The sequence below is a fragment of the Python bivittatus genome, unplaced genomic scaffold (genome assembly GCF_059951505.1).
Source record: "Python bivittatus isolate LINGU-HERP-01145 unplaced genomic scaffold, Pbiv_v1 ctg000480_np1212, whole genome shotgun sequence".
Taxonomy (NCBI): Eukaryota; Metazoa; Chordata; class Lepidosauria; order Squamata; family Pythonidae; genus Python; species Python bivittatus.
Window position 1 is genome coordinate 104,284,438 of NW_028277075.1, and position 18,388 is coordinate 104,302,825.

Consider the following 18,388-nt stretch of genomic DNA (forward strand, 5'->3'; position numbering starts at 1 on the left):
GCTTCCAAATCGAGCACATACTCTGGACAGGTTGAGATAGCCTTCATTAAAATTAAGAGAAACTGGGACACTAGCAGAACTTTCAGGATGATACTTCTCAGAATGAGAATGGCTTAGTATTATGGCTTGATTCAACAGATCCATTTAATTATTTCTTCAACCTTACAAGCTAAAATGGATTCCACAGAGACATCTGCTATTTTTTATTGTGAAAGCATTCATGTTATTCCTACATTTCTGCTGGCCTATTTCATTTTCCTGTTTCAATTTTTGCTGTCACTGGTTGGAAGCAGTTTGGGCCTCTCTGGGTCTCTCAAAGGGTTAATAAAATTACCATTGCCTATTGATTAATTCAGCTTTGTGTCAACATCCCATCTTGACAGCACGTGTAAACAAGACTTCAGAGAATATTATCTCAAACAACATACCACTTTCACAGCAAGGCAAAATCAAGCACACCTGTTATTTCTCACACATAAGCTTTATAGCATTCACAGGAAGCCTTAGCTATATCCTAGGACAAAGTGTAACCAGGATCACCATCACTGACTCATGCAGAATGGCCTACTAGATGCTCAACACCTCCATTTTTTTTTTTTTGCACTCTCTGGCAGGCCATAAGATAGGAGCTTTCTCAGGGCAATGCACTAAACAGAACAGGAAATTGTTCAACTTCATGCTACATATCTTTAACCAGTTTATAGCGTACTCACTTTTATGGATATAATTTTGCCCCAGGCTTTAAACAAAACTTTTTAAATTGTTGTAGTAATTTCATATATATTCAGTATAATTTACATAATTATTTTTATTTTTACGATTATGTGTTTTTGCAAGATTTTATTGTGTTTTGAGAGGGCTAAATTGCCAGTAAAGGCAATGTACAGATGCTCAGAATAAAATAAATAAAGAATTGCCATGTCACAAGTTGCACAGATCTGTCATATGTGAAATTACATGATAAGCAACAAAGAATAGAAGGCTGTCTAATGATTCACACTTAAAGTCCTGGAGCATCACGTCAATATCAGAAGAGAAAAACACAAAAAGATATACAGTACAAAGGCTGAAGGATGTAATGGTTCTGTAATAGAGTGTCTGGATTCACCTGCTGCACTAAGTCATGAGATATTTTAGCCACAGTTTCTTAAGTTATAGTGGTCTGATTCACACTTAATACTGAACCAGAAACATGGACTACAAACCAAGGCTGCCTCTAGACACTGTGCTAAGCAAAAATTAAACAAATCACATTACAGCACAGTGTTCATGTGGATCCAGGCAGATATTTACTGTCCAGATTACCCTTCCTCAGCCTGGTGTCTTCCAACTCATGAGCTGAAGTTGAACATCATTTTAGGTAGGCATCATGTTGGAAGGCTGATCTAGAACACTGGAATGCTACAGTATTTTAAAAAGCACCAAATATAGATGTGCATATATGAATTAAAAGAGCAATTTATGATCAATTTGATGTTCCAAAAATATTTTATGGTGATCAGTATGCTAATAGTATTTCCAGAATGATCATTTATTAATGGAACACCAGTGCTCTGTTTCAGTTCTTTTTAGTTTATCAGGCTGTTCTTAGCAGAAAGATGCTAAATAATATATCTACAAAGCAAACTATGAATTTTCAAGTACTTACATCAACAATTAGAAAATCCAGCCAACACCAGGCATTTGTGAAATATATCTGGAAGCCATAGGCCACCCACTTCAAAAGCATTTCTAGAATGAAAATGTACGTGAAGACCTTGTCTGCATATTCCAGCATGGTCTTGATAGTCTGACGCTGTTCAATATATATGTCTTCAAAGGCCTGGAAAGAGATGTAAGTGTTGCTTTCATCATTCACAAATCATATTTTAAAATGCAGGAAATGGGCAAGAATTTCATTTCCCAATATCACATTAGAAAAGAATTAGCAAGTTGCAAAATGTTTATTTTTTAAATCTTTTCTGTCACTTTGTTTTTTTTAACATATAACCCAGTTATCTTAGAATATCTCTATGAGTTTATTATTTACTAAAGCTATCAGAATTGAAAATATAGCCTATGCTACCTCACTAAACAACTTAAGTTCTTTCTAAAATTATTGATGCCATAAACATTTAGAGAAGAATATTTAATTTTAATCTGTTTTTTTCTCACCAGAGCACCACTGCTGAGGAGAATCATAAATACAATGAATGTTTCAAACCAGTTGTGTTCAACAATGCTGTAGCAGGTTTTCCTAAAATTCCACCAGATTTTTCCTTTGCCGTCTTCTATACTCACTTGACAACATGGGAACTTTTTGATGCAGCCTGTTATAACAATATTAAAAATGTTACTGTCAGATAGTTTCATTTCGTTTTTAAAATCTTATCTTTTCTCCCAAGAGTATAATTTTTATACGTGGTGTTTAACCTTGTAACATTCCCTCTGAGGGTTGTTGTTGTTCAGTCGTGTCCGACTCTTCGTGACCCCATGAACCATATCGCGCCAGGCCTTCCTGTCCTTCACTGCCTCCCTCTGAGGGTAGCATAACCTTAATAAGCAGATCAACATTTCCTCCAGTATTAAGTAAATCAGTGTTGTCCAAACTTGGCCACTTTAAGATGAGTGGACTTCAACGCCCAGAATTCCCCAGCCAGCCATGCTGGCTAGGGAATTCTGGGAGTTGAAGTCCACTCATCTTAAAGTGGCCAAGTTTGGACAACACTGAAGTAAATGATGGAATTTACTATGCCTCTGAGGGAAGAAAAGCCTGACTTAGCACAGTTCTGTTTAGCTATGGAAGGAAGATAATTGGCACCTGGGCGTTTGTCCTTTGGATAAAATGCATACACCAGGATGTATGAAGTGTGATCCTGGAGTTATTCCTGTGGGTACATTTCAGCCAGGATTTAAAGAAACCACCGTCTTTCAGCAGACTGGAATAGCTACGTATGGAAGCAGAGGGTGGGAGGTGGACAAGGCTTTTGAGGGGAATCCTGAAGACAATGGTTCTATACTTCACACATGGAGGAAGCCTCATCCAAATTATGGTTCAGTACTTGAAATTATCAGATGGAACAATGTTTTCCATTCAAGGCTTTTTAAACTGAAATCTCATCAGATTTAAATATTATTAAAATATTATTTAAGACTTAACCCTCCCATAGCTGCCCCTTCTGATTCCCCAGTGATTTATTTTTGTTGGAGGGCAAACTGTGTGTGTGATGCTGACTGGCCTGCATCCCTTAATGGCCTCAGGCATGATGATGATTGCCAATTCTGAAATAAAATTATTTTGTCCATTTTCTTACCATGGAGGATGGAAGAGCTATAACCTTTTCTTTGCCTCAGTAACCCAAATACCTTAGATGGGCCCTGGCCTCTGAATTTTACAAAGCAATCCTAAAACTATTTTTGGAAACTGAAGTGAATTTTAAAAGCAGAAGATGGCATTCCAGGGAGAGGATGTGCTTGAGAAAATGCCCAGAGACATATTTTTAAAAATTACCGCACATGCCCAAGTCTTTGTGTGTATGACCCACTGATCTATTTTTGTTTTCTTCCTTCAACAGAATGTTTATTCTCATGAAAAGAAGGTTTGGAGGAATGGGGGGAAAAGCTATGTTTGGGGAGATGCTTAACTTTTCTTTCATGCAACGTCTCTCCTAAATTCCTCTTCCCAGTTACTTTCAGGTTCATGGAAAGTAGTTTTTTCTCTGTGGAGGAAGAAACATCTGGATGGATTTAAAGAGTTGAGCAAATTGGCATGAAAAGGAAGAGTTAAGCAGCTGATCTTCCACTCTTTCAGTGCCTGATAACAGTTTCCAAGGTCATTTTAGGATCATGTAATGCCCACAACTTCAGGCAAGATATAGATTGGCCTTAGATTGGCCTAGTGTTTTTGAGAACCCAAACTAAGCAATGTATCTATAAGTTAATTGACCAAGGACCAAAGCCATCCAAGGGTGAGAATGATATTTGATTCCTAGTGCTTAGAAGCCAGCCCAGCTGGTGCAGGTGTCTCAAGAAAACATCCACAAAACGGCAGTTCCTGGGAAGCTGGGCTCAGGAATACCGTTACCTTCTGTGAAACAGGCTTCCGGCTCAAGGGCCTCTTCCGGTTCAATCTCTGCCTGCTCCCCCTCTCCTGGCAGGGCAACATCCACAGTGCTGCCTTCAGATGAGCTGGTGGCGTTGAGCTTCTGGAAATAAAATCCCACACAAAAGTTTGAATTTTTTCCTCTCCTTTAAGTCTATGTCATACTCAAAGACCAGACAGATGGAGGACTCTACTCTTCAATTTTACACTGATCGTTCAAAGCAGTAAATAATTTAACCTGAATATAGCATTAAAACTGGTCCTGCATTTATGTTTACTCACCAGAAACAATGCTGAGAACCTCTATCTGGTAATTCATATTTCATAAATAGTATCACCATATTATAATAAATGCAACAATAACAATTATTTCCCTTCTAATGAAAGTGGACACCATAGCTATCTTTGCGACTGCTGAATATTACAGGAGAAAATGATAGAATGATAGAAAATGCCCTGTTGTCCAATTGTTCCTTGCTAATTTCACAGGAAAAACAGCAAATTAAGTTCCAGGTATCATTAATATATTAATATCCACCTATTATTAAAATACAGGCTGCCGAGCTACAGTCTGAAAATACAGCATAAATATGATCCTCAAATCTTGTTGCCAAGATGGAAGAATTCAGTCGGGGGGGGGGTTGGGGGGGAATCAAGTGAGTGTGTCTTTATAAGCTATTTCTAGCACATGGACTTTGTGTGCACAACTTCATGTGTGAACTGCCCTGTGGAACGCAGCACCTTTTGAAATGTCTAGAGCACAATCTTTTTCAACTCATGGAAGTGCTGAATTATCTGGGGCAAGTAATAAGAGAGATTCTGAAGATACAGACTGTAAGAAGAAGGACAAATTCTGAGCAGGAAGGGGATGACTCTCATTTGCTTTCTGACAACTACTATCCAGCAATTGTTTTGCAATTAATTAAAGGCTGAAATCTACAATTTTACACCTAGAATTGTATCGTATTTAAGAACTGGAAATCCACAAATAATAGAGCTCAGTTCCCTTATGTTTTCTTAGTTGGAAGCTAGTATTTGTTGCTTCCTTTCCCCTTCTATTAAATAAAACCTAGTGCCTTATTTGTATATACCAATGAGTTTGTCATTTTTTCCCCTATCCCCTTCCCTCTTTGGTAAATTGGAAAACCAGTGGACTTGAGTTTTCACATATTGTTGGGAACAATTAGCACTTTGTTCTTATACTCACCCCAGGTGCAAAGAAAATGGGGTTATATATGAATGTTTCCAAATTAAAACCGCACATGGCATTCTTGGGGTTGGGGGTTTTGAGTGAAGGGATTAACACAGACATGTTACATGAGGGAGGTAAAACTTTTCTGAACTAAGAACTGGTCTTTGAGTGATGTGCCCTGAAGATACATTCCAAAGAGTAATGAATGTGGTCAGGATAAAATTAAGTTTGATTTAATTTATATGACTTAATATATTGTCCAGTCATGTATTTAAGAATTGTTCCCTTCCATTGCATTAAAATTATAATTTGGTCACAACTTTCAGAGAACTGGGGGCCATGCTCAGTGCGTTCAGGGGCCAGAGAAAACCCTTGGAAGCTCAGTTATTCACCTCTGCTTAACAGGATTTTTAATGCAATGTTGCATCATTTATATTCTACCGAATCTATTTTCCTTCTGATTGTGGTAAAGTACCATGCATGCTCACAGACTTTCTGGCCAAAGTGTTTTATGGAGTCCTTGGTGCTCTCTGAGCTTGATTGTTTGCTTACAGACATTTCATTACCTGACTAGGTAACATTATCAGTGCTAGCGAGTGTGGGGTTTGCTCCCTGTTCATATTCAGTAGCTTGCCCTGTCAGTGTTGGTGGGGGTGTGGTTTTCTCCTTGGTAGTTCCTTGATTAGAGTATTGTTTTCTGCTTTATTATTTGTCTGGTGTTAATCCCTGCTTATGTGGGTGTTGGCTGCTGGAGAGGATGCGTTCTGCTCTTTTTGCTTCCTTACCTTTTTTTATTGCCTCTTTTGAATGCTGTGTAAATATGCTTTCTTTCTATGCATCTATTGGTGGCAGAAGCTAACACCCAGATAAGCAGGGATCTTTTTGATGTTTATATTATATGTAATGTAGAAATAGACATATTTTGCTCCCATAATTTCTGGGCAATTTCAGGATTATTAACTTTTTATGTTATGGGATCATTTGATCCATCAGCATTTGCAGCCACAGCTATGTGGATGGGGTATTCAACACCTTTTCATCCTCTTTCCCCAACTGTATTGTACTCAGTATAAATAACATTTTAATAGCAATATTATAATATTTTCTAAATAATAAAACAGATGCTGCCTATAAACATGATGACCCTTGTTTGCATGAGAAAGGAAATCTTGAGAGTTCATTTCTTATTATCCTGTATTTCTTTAATGATCCACTTTTTAAATAGCAATCCCTTTCTATCAATACATTTTTCAGCTGCTAGTTCTGAAGATTTTTTTCAAAAGACCATGAGGAAGATAGTACGTGTTTCCTAGACCTGGATATGCCTCCAAATAATAAATGCACTCACTACACACCTGATAGTCTATCAGTATAGTTCAATAAAAAATGATATGACAGACAAAATCTACAAGCATTACAATTCAGTGTTCCAGCTTAGATGTACCAGAAAAGAAGGGTGCCTAATTGCTTAAATAAGTTGCAGTAATACTTCTGTACTTTATCCTCTTCATTTTTCACTTCTGCAATCAGGATATCTATTTTCACTTTTAAACAAACCAGCATTCCCTCTGACATCCAAACTGATGAAATATTGCTTTTTTAAAGCTATGGTTAATGAAGACAAGTCAAGATCAAAATATGCTTTCTAATTCTGTCTGATTCTGAAACCACAGACAAAATAAATCATAGTTCCCTGAACTGAGATGGCACAAGGAACTGGTATTAGCTCAAAGTGGAGGCTTTTGCTTCTAGTTACTTTTTCAAGTTTAGGGAGTCAAAGTAGATAGCTGAAGGAAGAATACATAAACCTGAGTTGCAGTAACTTATTCCTGTCATAGGGAGCAATAATTCATAATATATGTGAACTGGGCTTATGTGAACATTTTCATTTCCTCCAGTGGGATATAACATCAGCAGAATCAGACCTGTTATAATACACCTCATTATTCTCACCTACTATGTGATTCTTAGTATGTCTTAGAAGTTAAGATCCTGAAAACAGAATAATTAATAACTTTATACAGCAAAAAGGAGAAAATTGTAGCTTCTAACCCACTGAATCCCAAGGCCCACATACATACAGACTTCTGATTTGGAAGGAAGGAAGGAAGGAAGGAAGGAAGGAAGGAAGGAAGGAAGGAAGGAAGGAAGGAAGGAAGGAAGGAAGTCTTCAGGATGGGGTTGTCTCTTATTACATGATACCCAAATCTTTTTGCATAAAATATTAATAGTTTGAAAAAGGTTATCCAACCATTTTCTATGAGGGACCACTGTACATGTATAAGGAGGAAACATCTTAATTATCTGCAAGGAGTACACTGGAAGACATTTGTTGATGAGGCAGCATTCCCAAGGCCTGGATCAGCGAAACAACATGCTGGATTAGAGCAGAAGCCTGTGCAATACTAGTGAAACTGTGCCAAAACATAGAGAAATCCAACTTCTCTTTTTCAAAAGATGTTCTACAAACATTATATAACATTGGCACAGTCTAAATTGGCATAGATAGCAATGGGATATCCCTTTAAAATGGATTTTAGGGAATCTCTTTTTTGCCCATATCTGTTTGCCCATGTAAGGCCAATCCACACAAGCTTTGCCCCACAGCATGTTAAAAGAGCCCATTTCCATTATTAAAGCATTCACTTCAGGCCCAGTCTTGCTCTCATTTTATTTTTGCTTTACATTATTTCAATGGGAGCAGGAGCAGGTTATTTTACAAATGTTAAAGCTTTACAAACCACTTCATGAGTCAAATGACATTCAAATAAACAAAGGGATTCAGCCATTATAAATTATCAGGAATAAGTCAGCTTGTACAGTTTGAGTATTCTAAATTGCTTCATGACTGACAACTTCCAGGAAACAGTTACCCTTTTTCTTCACATCTCAGCCACATCTCCAACCTTTTTTAAGGTTTTGAATTAGCTTCTGAGCAAGACAAAAAAGTTTCTCACTCTTTATTAAATAGCATTTCTGATCTCCGAAGCAACTTTAGCACTTAATTTGTAGCCTGACAACATGTATATAATTGTATACTCCAAAGACTAAAAAGCAGCAACCCTAGCCATTGAATCTATTGAAAATCCATAAGGCTGAGACTAGCACTTTTAATGAAAATAGGAGTTCATAAGTTGCTTGAGTTTGCCTGTTCTGTTCAGGTCTAGACATTACACTCACAAAAGCAATTCCCTTGCTCTACACTATAGCATCTCTTAGAACTCAGTGTATGAATTATAACCATTATCTGTTTTGTCTCTCCATCTGCTATGCAACTTAATAGTACACAGAGGGAAACTTTCAATGGAATGACCAGTTGTAAAGTGGGGGATATGGCCAGTGTATGAGAAAGCATCATGGAAAATCTTGTAGCAGATGAAATTAGTCTGGCTCAAAATCTGAAGAGCAGAGCGTATATAAGATTCTCAAACTATTACAGCCTTTCATATTCAGAGGTATTTTCGTAGTATGAACTGCCTATTACTGAATCCCATTACTATGTTTTTAAGCTTCTAGATCAGACAGAATTAAATTCTGAATAAATTAAGTTCTCCTTTTAGACCAGTAACTTATCTGTCAATAGTTGTGAATGTTTGTAGTTATGCAGTAGCTCATAATATCTAGCAGTTTTCTTAAAATAACTTTTAATTCTTTAATGTTAAAAGCATGAGATCCAAAAAACAAGCAGGAGAGAAACATCTGTTTCCCTAGCAATGGGCACTGCCAAATTGAACTGAACAATATAGTCTTTTCAGCAATAAAAATCTCTTAGGGGAAACAGTAAATGTCACTCAGGCTCTTCATGTATTGCTTCTTTAGCAGAAGAAAAGAAATATAATTGGAATTTTTAAATTATACAATACATTTAGTGTGTATTTAAAAACAATAAATTACTGCTTGAAATTTGCTATTTATTGCATTCTACCAACAGTAATGCATATCAATGCCAAGGTTAACTCACAGATTCCTTCTTTGTAGATCATATCTTTGGTCTGAGCACCGGTTTGATAAAATAATAAAACTGCATTTAAAAGAAGATCTTTCTATTTTCTGTACAGAGTATGCACCAGTTGATAACATATATGAAAATCTAAAATACTCAAATACTGGAAAAAGGATATTAGAAGTAGGAAGGCTTGCTGCATGAGAATACCTTGAAATGATTAAAAAGCAAGTAAACAAACAGAATACAATAAAAATAATAATTTGAAATTATGTTTCTCTAAAGTCCACCTGTGTTAATTATATAAATAATTAGACAGCACATTTATAAGGGCTGAATCAAAAAGGGGTTGTTTTCATTGCTTTAAAAACTATGCATGCTCTGTTTTTTCCCCCTTGACCTTTGAAGGAGTTAACATTCTCATCAACTTAATCTACTTTGCAACACCTCTAAGTCATGCAGTAGCTGTTCAAAGGAGTTGATAATACAATGTAATCTAGAGAAATCATTAGCAGGATCAAAATGTATGTAAGGGTTACCAATCTTGCCTGACCATGCTGTGATGTGTGAGTCATGAGACTCAGCAAAGAGTAGCTGTATATCTGCACTATCTTGCGATGAACAGGGAAGGAAACACAGCTCAATAGCATGCAGGCCAGTCAATATCCACCAGAAATTGATTATGTATAACTTGCTTAGGTAACCTGTTAAGAGGTGTGATAGGTTGAATCTACCTGGTTAAAAAGCAACAGAGCTGCATTCTTGATTGCTCCAGCTTGATTTTACCCCTGTGAGAAGTAAGAATGGCAGGCAATGAAGTTCATGACATAGTACCTCACAGTTTTTGCTCTGGTTTCAAAGCATTTTCAGAAATGTTAAAAACAAAAAACACACACAAAAAAGGAGGGGAACCTAAAGATGTAATCATAAGACTAACAAAAAGAGGGATTGAACACAAAATTCAGCTCATAGCCGTGATTACATTCTAAATCAGCTTTCTCCAAACTGATGGTTTACAGACATTTTAGATTACAAGTTCCATCATCTCCAACCAGCATCTTCAAAAGTCTTGCTGGATTTGCAAAGGCATCAGTGTTACCGGAATAAATTAAGTCGTGATGAACAAGTGACACTATCACTGGGATTATGTCACATAACTGCTTTCTTTTTTTCATCTGCTAATGATGAGGTGTTCCCAATTCATTAGTAATTGTTAAGCAATCAAGAAAGAATCCTCAGCTATATGGGCCCTCCCTCCTCCATTCTAGCAGAACTGGGGCTTCTCCTTTACCTTATCCATTCTGAAGAGCAAGAACTTGGCTCACCACCAGAATCAGGAGCTGCTGGGGACCATTCACCAGCAGGGGTCCCATTGTGGCCACAGCCCACAAACCAGACTGACTTCCCCTCACTGAATCTGGAGACTTAAGAGGTTTTTTTGCCCCTTCTATGTTCTATAGTATTGGTAGTATCCACAATGTTGGTGCCAGGAAAGGGTTGTGTAAGATTGAAATTATTTAAATGTAATTTAAATAATTCTTCAATGTAGAATCTGAACAGCAAGCAGTTATTTCGAAACTATATCAGCCTCTAGAATTGAATTATTCCATTACCACAAAAACCACACAGATCCTCAGAAATGTCTCTACTTTTCTTCCTGAGCTTCTCCCTTACCAGGAGGTATTCTAATGGGCTATCACCAAAATTAATTTACTATTTAAATTATATAAATAAATTATCCAAAAATTAAGTTTCCTCATTCAGTTTCTACTAGGAAGTTTCCCCTAGTCTTTCTTTGTTTTACTACTATTAATAATTAGCAGAACCACAAAATTAGCAGATAAAGCAAATAAATATCAAATCAAATAAATAAAATAAAATAAAATAAAATAAAGATAAAGCAAAAAAGAGTTTATTTTGTTTGTTTTATATGAGGAAAAAGAATAGGAAGGAAAAAATGTAAAATCCTTTAAAACTGTGTCATTCCAGTTTGGAATTTTAGCAGAAACTTAAGAAAATTTACTATTTTGCAAAGTGTTACATTTTTTTAACTATAAGCAAATAAAAGGATTGAGCACTTTTCTCTTCTCCTGCAAATCCATAAATTCTTTCTTTTGCCTAGTTCAGTGAAAAAGCTGGCTTTGCACAGTGTTAAGTTATTCACTGTATAAATACTCTAAAATAAGGCTACAATTCTAGTATATTTATTTAGAAATAAGGTTGAACAAATATTGTATTGCTTACTTCTGATTAAACATGCTTAGAATTTGGTTTATTACCCCGTACTTTTGATGAAATGGATTGTTAGTACCCAAAAGTTCATACTTTATTGTTATTTTATTTCTACTGTGTACTCTCCATTTTTGTGCTTTCATCACATTCTTGCAACTGACTGCATTGTTCTACAGAGACGTTCACTTAAGTGTGCCCTGCTCCTATGGCTTCTACTTTAGCCTCTAAAATGATTTGTATGATTTAGGGAAATCACTATAATTCTTACTGAGAGTTATGTCTGAATAGATTACAAAAATGTCAAAAAATGTACAAAAATGTACCAAAAAAAAAGTAAAAATCCCAGAAATGTGCAAATGCAAGCCTGACCCAAACATATCTCCTGTTCTCTCTGCATTGAGTTGGCTGGGAAATAAAACCTGAAAATGTTGGGATGTTGAAGTATTTGAACTTCCAAATTGTTTGGAAGAAATCTGAAGTATTTCTTCCAAATAATTTTTGAAATGTGCATAGCCCTGGTATATCCTACTGATTTTTTTAAATAAACAATGAAACTAAATCAACAATTTCCTCAAACCCTGAATAGCTCTATTTTCTGCGACTGAATTTTTCTTAACTATTTTTGCAGGAGGATAAAATGTCCCAAACACAAGAAAATGGAGAGTAAACTGAACAATACTAAAGAATTTGAATTCTTGATTTCTTCAATCTTTGATAATAAAATTTTAACTAAAACTAAAAATACTAAGAATTATTCAGAATGACTAATGTGCTTTATACAGTTTTCTTTCTTTCTCTCTCTCTCTCTCCCCCCCCCCCCATTTTTCTTTTCTAGCATGGCTGAGGATACTCCAAAATGACATCCTAGGAAGGAAATACTACTTGCACACACAACATACACCTATTATAATATAATCCTACACAAGGAGACGAGCATAAGTGTATTGAAAAACCTAGGATGAAGGAGAAAGCAGTCTTTAAAGTGGATATACAAAACTTGGATCATCGGAAAAAAGAAAAATCAGCTCAAGCTTCATTACTAAGCACCCAAAAGTCATAAAAGCCAGACTGCATCCACCATAGGGAGATGGCCCATTAATCAAAGATAAAATGGGTTCAAGAAGAATCAAGTTAACCTCTTAGGCCATAGCCAGAATGGGGCGATCTCTATTGCTAAGTAAAATAAGTGAGACCTTGTTGTGTCTCTATTGTAAAAACTGTAAAAAGATATTTGGAAAATAAATCAGCAAAGAAAATTCCAAACATGTGGTCAAGAAAATTCTACCATCTCCTAAGAATTCCAGGTAGGACTAAAGGGGCTGGACTGGAAAGAGTTGGATTGGATACAGTGCTTCACAAAGCACACTGTTGTTCTCTCTTTGCTCCTCATCTGCTCTTTACCTGGTACTTCCAGAGGCTCCCTTCCCTGTCTCCCCACAAGCACTGTGCCTTCACTTAGTTGTGAAAGAGCATCCTGAGTCTGCATTATCGCACAGATCAGAAGAGGCATACAGTACGTTTAATATCTTCTGTCTCCACTATGTGTTCTATTGAAGCACAGATTTTCTCCACAGGTTTATTGCTCAAGCAGAAACTCAGATTTAAATTCTATTGTTAGAACTATCAAAGGTGGGACTCTGTCTCCCAGGTATTTTGGATGCTATTTTGGCATCCTTAATCCAAAATATATTGCTGCTGAGTGTAGCTCCACCTACAGCCAGTCTGTTCACTAACACCATAACTAGGCAAGACATAACCACAACGATTTTCAGTGTCCCATTGCAACAGTGTCCCATTGCTGCATTGTGGTAGATTGTTCATGAACAACACCCCAATTGTGTAGGCCAGTGTTGTCCAAACTTGGCCACTTTAAGATGAGTGGACTTCAACTCCCAGAATTCCCCAGCCAGCATGGCTGGCTGGGGAATTCTGGGAGTTGAAGTCCACTCATCTTAAAGTGCCAAGTTTGGACAACACTGGGGTAGGCAGAGAAAAGCCTTAAAATGTCAAACCACTACTACTGAAAGCCTGGAAAACCTCTGCCTTTCTTGGCTCAAAAATCAGTTATGTGATGGTGATTCAGATGTCTGGCTCTTGTGATTCAAATCTCCCAAGTGCCCCCCTGCCAACTGAATCCTGTCTTCATGCTAAAAGATTTAGTGTTGAACTTTTTTGAAATTTTGAACTCAATGATGGTCAGTTAAATGTCTGTTGAATAAAACTGCACTTCTTGGAAATGCACACCCCGCCCTCAGGAAAACAAAAAGTAAAGATACATTTCACTCCTTATTTTGCTTTGTTTTCTTTTCTGTCTCTTGGACTCACAAATGGAAATCCAGCCCTTGACACTGTGCTGATGCAGGGTGCCCACAAAATCTGCGTATACTCATGGTGGGTCAAACATACTTTCTGTTCAGCCACATGAAGGTTTAGAGCATGGGTAATATGGTTCAGTAGGCTACAGTTCAGTAGATTATTGGTTTCCTTAAAAATAATTTACACTTTTAAAAAGATGTTTCAAAATTAGTCCAATTCTTTCCTTTAGCTATATATCCATTCAAGGAAAACAGGACAGAGGTATCCTTGCTCTAATGTCACACATCCATACTCTTTTAGTTCAGGAGAATGCATTGGGGGAACTTAAGAGGTCATCACTTGCTTCCATTTCTCCACAGAAGTCCTGCAGAAGCTTTTCCTTAGCTCCCCTATTACCTGCTATTAGTAAAAGCAACCCAATCAACTCTTAGCACTAAAGAACAGAAATAATGTAAGCCTATTTATACAAGTGAAAGCTAGCAATCTAATCAGAGTTTCTACTACCACTGAAAAGCAGAGTCATAAAAGATTAGATTGTTAAAATCTCCATGTGTAACCAAATATAAAGGACACTGTGTTATGTCAAGCTGGATTACTGGCAGTAATTCTCTGGAATTTCAGGTAGAAATTTTCCCCAGACTCACTTGAAGATGCTGAAAGCAGACTCTTTGTTTGAAGAGAATATACTGTAGCACTGACCTATGAATGAAGAAAAATCGTCTAATTGTCCAAAGCATGTAAAGCTTGGTTAGAAAGGATTTTTACTGAATCTTGGGAGGACTGGATTCAGTAAGGATTTCAGATAATGACCGGTACCAGAAGGAAGTGGGGTGTTGAGGTAATTAAGCCTAGGAAGTCACTGTAAATCAGAAAAAACAATGACTCATAAAGTTCATTGCCTTCACTGTCTATATGCTAATCCTCACAGTATGGGAAGTAAGCAAGATGAGCTTGAACTCTTAGTAAAGGTAAAGTGTCCTTCAAATGAAATTTGATTCTTGGTAACTTCATGGTCACATCCATTTATTATTTTTTTTTACCAAAAGGAGGAAAGTGATTTGCCATTGTCTTCTCCTGAGTTGTTATTTTTTTTTACTTCCCAGTCTTGCCTATCAGATTGCAATAAATAAATAATCCCTTAATAGGTGAGACCTGTGGAGATGATTCCCATAATTGGAACACTGCAACTAAAGGATACAATTCGTTCAAAAGGAAAAGGAACAATTAAAAGGGAGAAGCAGCTGCATCTTACTTGAAAAGTATCCACACCGGCTCAGAAATCTAAGTGAATAAACCTGGCAAGAATATAGAGACCACCTGTACTTGGTGCCTACTAACACCTGCCCACCCAAGCAGATTATATAGATTAGCCTTGTCAGAAGCAAACTACATATTTTTCAAAGTGGCTTGAAGTTGTAATGATGGGAAACTTTTATTACCCTGATGCCTGTTGGGAGACATATTCTGCCTAGAATGTTTCTTCTAGAAAATTCCTAACTTGAGCCTTGAGAAGACATGACTGAGGGGATATGATAGGATTCTTCAAATACCTGAAAGGAGAAGGCCAAGATCTATTCTGTGGAGTCCTTGGGGTTCTCTGAGCTTGGTTCTTTTCTTGCAAACGTTTCATTATCCGGCTAGGTAACATCTTCAGTGCTAGATCTATTCTATTTTATTCAAGTTAAGGAGGGGAAATAATGGACATAACAGGAAGAGCAATTTGACAGTGGGATCAATTACTGAGGAAGGTGGTAAGTTCTCTTTCCACAAATGTGCTCAAGCAGAGGCTAGCCAGCCATCTATCATGGATGCTTTAATATAAGTTAGAGGTTTGGCTTAATGGCCTAGATAGACCCTACTAATTCTGTAATCTCTTGTTATTCATCTGTTTTTGTGCCTTCAAGTCAATCTTGACTCCTTATGACTGCCTAGACAAGCCCATGCAGTTTTCTGGACAACATTTTCAGAAGTGGTCTGCCATTGCCATCTTCCTAGGGCTGAGAGAGAGAGTAATTGGCTCAGAGCAACCCAGCTGGCTTTGTGCCCAAGGCGGGACTAGAACTCACAGTCTCCCAGTTTCTGGATTTTAACCACTAAACCAAACTGTTTTTCTATTCCAAATTACACAGAACAAAACGAACATCACCATTATAAATTAAACACCTGTTTATAACAACAAATGAATTCATTATTATTTTTAAAAAATGATTAGTTTTTATTAAAAATAACTGTTAACCTCCTTTTAAACTATTACATCATAAATAAGAACAATTCAATGTAACGCATTTAAAATAGTTTTGTGTCACACATAGTTGTGTTACTTTTCTGCTTAATATTATACATGTTATAAATATAGGAAGTCCTACCTCTTTGCTTCCTTCCAGTTCAGATTCACTGCTAAATTCTTCTGTGTTTATATTTTCAAAATCTGATTCTCCGACTGCAATTGGTACAGTCACAGTAAGGCCTGGATTATTTATAAATGACATGTAATCATTTTCATCAATAATATATTTTTCCACACTGCTGCCCGTTCCTACACCACTGGTAGTTCCATTCCCATCTCTCAGGTAATTAACATCCTTAGTTATTTCAACCATGGTATGGTTGGAAATGTAGACATCTTTCTTGTGGTTTAGTTCATCAAGGACTTTGATATCATCTATAGCTTTCTGCTTTCTAACCGTGCTTTTTTGGACAATTTCTCCCAATTTTTTCTTAATGTAATCTATTCCTTTCTGAATCCTCGCCACAGCAATCTGGAGATTGTTCGTCTCATTATCATCATCAGTAGCAGCAAGATTGTCTGAACTGAAGGAGCTCAGGAGCAAGGCCAGAAACAGGTTTAATACCTAAAAGACAAAGAAGGAAAGCACCAGATACGGCTGGGGTCTTTTATATAAAATAAAGATTCAAAGCAATAAAAAAGAATGGCAGCCACAGAAGAGCACCCATGCTTATTAAAGTGGTTCAAATGGCCTTTCCTAACCTCCTTTACGCCTCAGCTAGAATGGACAGTGGTCAGAGATGGTGAGAGGCATTAGCCCACCAGCATTTTAGATCAGGAAAAACTGAATTAGATTCTGACGGGCGAGGTACAATATACCATGAACTACTTTAGTTCCAGATCTTCACTGTCTGCTTGGTTTCATTTCATCCATCAAAGTAACCCCAAAGAGTCAGTCTTACCTTTGCATTCAGCGGAGATCAGAGATGGAGTGGACTGTGTCATTTCAGACAGTTAAATAAGGGTTACATTATTTTAATTCTTAGCAACACATCAAAACCTCATAAAATAAATGAATGAAACATACACACCAACTTTCTGTGCATTAAAAAACAGAACACCAGAAGCAAAGGTTCTGGTCACCTTGCTTTGTGCTGTAATACTAATACTAATAATAATTTATTAAATCCATATGCCACCCAACTCCCAGCAACTCTGGCTGGTTAATATGTAGAACAGGGTTGTTGTGTTGGTTTTAACCTAGAAAATGTTAAAATCTAATCAATACCTCTTAATCGGTACATTTCATTCTGAGGACATCATTACCTCATTCTGCAGTACACCAGACTAGGCATTAGAATTGATACACTGGACAAATATTTGCTGATGTTCCTATTCTCCATTGACCTGTCTATTCTTTTATTGATACTATTAACACAGTACTGTAAGATATCCAGTTGGTCACTATGGAACAAAGATTTGGTCTAATCAAACACAACAGTTCTATTATTTTTATCTTTCTATGTTTTATTTTCCCAATCTCTCTATACAGGTAAAATCTTATATAGAACAGTATTTTTAAAAATGTTTTAAAGCTTCCAGAAGGAGGAAATGATATGATACAGCCAAGACCTCCCTTTTGATATTTTAGCTGTTTCTGGCTTCTCTGGGTGGCATACAACAATTAAAAAAATAAATACATAAAAAACAACTACATATAAGAAACTATAAAAGCACACAAAACAGGAGGGGATAAAATTAATAAGGGAACCATCGTAAAATCTACCCGGTTCCTTTGCTATGGGAATGATGTTTAGGGAATCATTCAAAGAAAGCTCCTGTGGTCCGTCAGCCAGCTAGCTTATTTGAAGGCTAAATCTGGCACATGTGAAAGAACCTTTAGCTACCTATGAAGGCCCCACAAAATTATATACTGTATGTATGTAATTAAGGTCAACTGATTAAACTGAGGATGAAAGCATGTCTATGTTCCTCACTTACGTTCATTCTTAATTTTAAAATACTTAACATTCAGTATTAATAGACTCTTTGCCTGGGCTTTCATAAGTAATGAATACAGCACTATATTGCAGGTAATATCACAAGCAGCCCCAATAAATGCTGTAATATATGAATATGTTATATCTTGTCAGAGAGGATTTCAGAAATTTGGGCCAGTGCATGCCCTTTCTTACTGAATCTTTTACTTCAGCTCTTGCTGGATTGTGTGTGTGTGTGTGTGTGTGTGTGTGTATGACCTGACACAATTTAGAGCTTAGCACCACAAAATATTTCTTCCAAACTGCTGTCTACATTTTTTTTCTCTGATGCAGGACAATGGTGGATTCAGTAAAGCCAGACTGCATTGGATCAGTTCTTTCTTCGTATTTAAGAAGA

General features: G+C 36.8%; 1 protein-coding gene across 17 annotated transcripts in view; it reads right to left on the minus strand.

Moving 5' to 3' along the window:
* The window catches only part of LOC103055904 (sodium channel protein type 2 subunit alpha), a 61,292-nt gene that overhangs the window by 15,030 nt on the left and 27,874 nt on the right, over positions 1 to 18,388 (minus strand). For all 17 annotated transcript variants that reach the window (XM_088146685.1, XM_088146680.1, XM_088146675.1 and 14 more), the window contains 4 exons: positions 16,131 to 16,616; positions 4,064 to 4,184; positions 2,155 to 2,309; positions 1,649 to 1,822 (listed from right to left, as the gene is read on the minus strand). In XM_088146685.1, the coding sequence (XP_088002811.1) occupies positions 1,649 to 1,822; positions 2,155 to 2,309; positions 4,064 to 4,184; positions 16,131 to 16,616 (936 nt within the window). The remainder of the gene's footprint in view (positions 1 to 1,648; positions 1,823 to 2,154; positions 2,310 to 4,063; positions 4,185 to 16,130; positions 16,617 to 18,388) is intronic.